Genomic DNA, 1,290 nt, shown 5'->3' with positions numbered 1-1,290 from the left:
AATCAAATCGACTTCAAATCTAAAGATGAGATGAGCCTTTTAACCCATGGACAGAAATTACTGGTTACCTTCTCTGAATACAAAGAAGTTAAAACTGTGTTACCTTAGACACACAGAGCCGAGCATAACTCACCCTTCCCAGTTCTTTATCTTCAAGCGCCAGGACCCCGGTGCTTTCTGTGAAGAGTTTTACTTTGACCACAGGCCGAGGATAGGTGGTGGTGAAATCTCCTTGTGTTCCCCATCTGTAATGAAGTAATACAGATTTTCTTTAGAATGCAGCATTTTTCCCCCCAGAGAGAGTTGTCTCCACATAATATACGCTAAGCAGTAAGAAATCTTTCGTGTGCAATGAGATTTTTATCTTCGCTTTTGTCTCTAACAGATGGCACAGTCAAGAAAGAAAATAACAATAAGCTTTACGGTTTGTAATAGCTACTCAGCTGTTCAAAAAATTATCCCGTTGGACTATCGAATGGAGCGTGTTATAAGAATGTAGGCGTAGGGAGAGCACCATGAATGTCGCTATTGAAACCTATCATTTTATTAATTCAAATGTGCATCACAGCACCATTGTACGGACAGCTGAGAAAAACTGCCCGGAGTTTGTTTATGTAAGAGAGAGTGTCTTAGAAAACTATTTTTGCATCCTAAAAACTTTACCCCATCTCTTCTTGGAAAGTCTTTACCAAATCATTTTTTGTTTGTTTTTTGCTTTGTAAAAAATGAGGGGAATTATTTCAGATCTATTACTTTATATGACTTTTAAAGCTCCTGTCAAAAAGAAATAAATATGCATCATAAAAATATGAGTGTTTTGCAGTTAATTCCCCATTACATTCTCTTGGGAAGGAAATACGTCTGTCGACATCTGGCTTTTCAAGTCATCAGAACACAGTAACATGTTTTCTCGGATTATCTTTTAATTAATAGCATCTCGTCTTTCCCACATACCAATTCATTCTAGCTCATTTAAAAACTTAACTGGCACACATCTGACGTTAAAAAATCTGATCGATATTTCTCGTAACTGAGAGAACACAGGCGATGAGAAGGCACAGCATGAGGAAACCACTGGAGCAAAACATCACCAGCAGGAAAAAGATACGAGATTTATCAAAAAAAAATTCAAGTTAAAAATTAATACCAAGTAAAGATACCAATATTTTTCTATTGTCTTAAAAAACACCGATTTACCATTTTCATGGAAATGTCCACATTTTATAAACCTTATTAATAAAGCTTGTGACATACAGAAAACTAAGGAAAGCAAATATAATAAAAATTGAA

The 1,290-nt window shown here is 35.7% G+C and overlaps 1 protein-coding gene across 3 annotated transcripts in view; it reads right to left on the bottom strand.

Annotated features, from left to right (window-relative positions):
- CADPS2 (calcium dependent secretion activator 2) overlaps positions 1 to 1,290 on the bottom strand; it is a 499,168-nt gene that overhangs the window by 238,215 nt on the left and 259,663 nt on the right. For all 3 annotated transcript variants that reach the window (XM_003789780.2, XM_023513206.1, XM_023513207.1), the window contains exon 7: positions 134 to 245. In XM_003789780.2, the coding sequence (XP_003789828.1) occupies positions 134 to 245 (112 nt within the window). The remainder of the gene's footprint in view (positions 1 to 133; positions 246 to 1,290) is intronic.

This window comes from Otolemur garnettii, unplaced genomic scaffold (genome assembly GCF_000181295.1).
Source record: "Otolemur garnettii isolate 467f Iridium unplaced genomic scaffold, OtoGar3 scaffold00037, whole genome shotgun sequence".
Lineage (NCBI taxonomy): Eukaryota > Metazoa > Chordata > Mammalia > Primates > Galagidae > Otolemur > Otolemur garnettii.
Note: the sequence above shows the minus strand (reverse complement) of the source record. Positions and strands in the feature narration are given on the sequence as shown.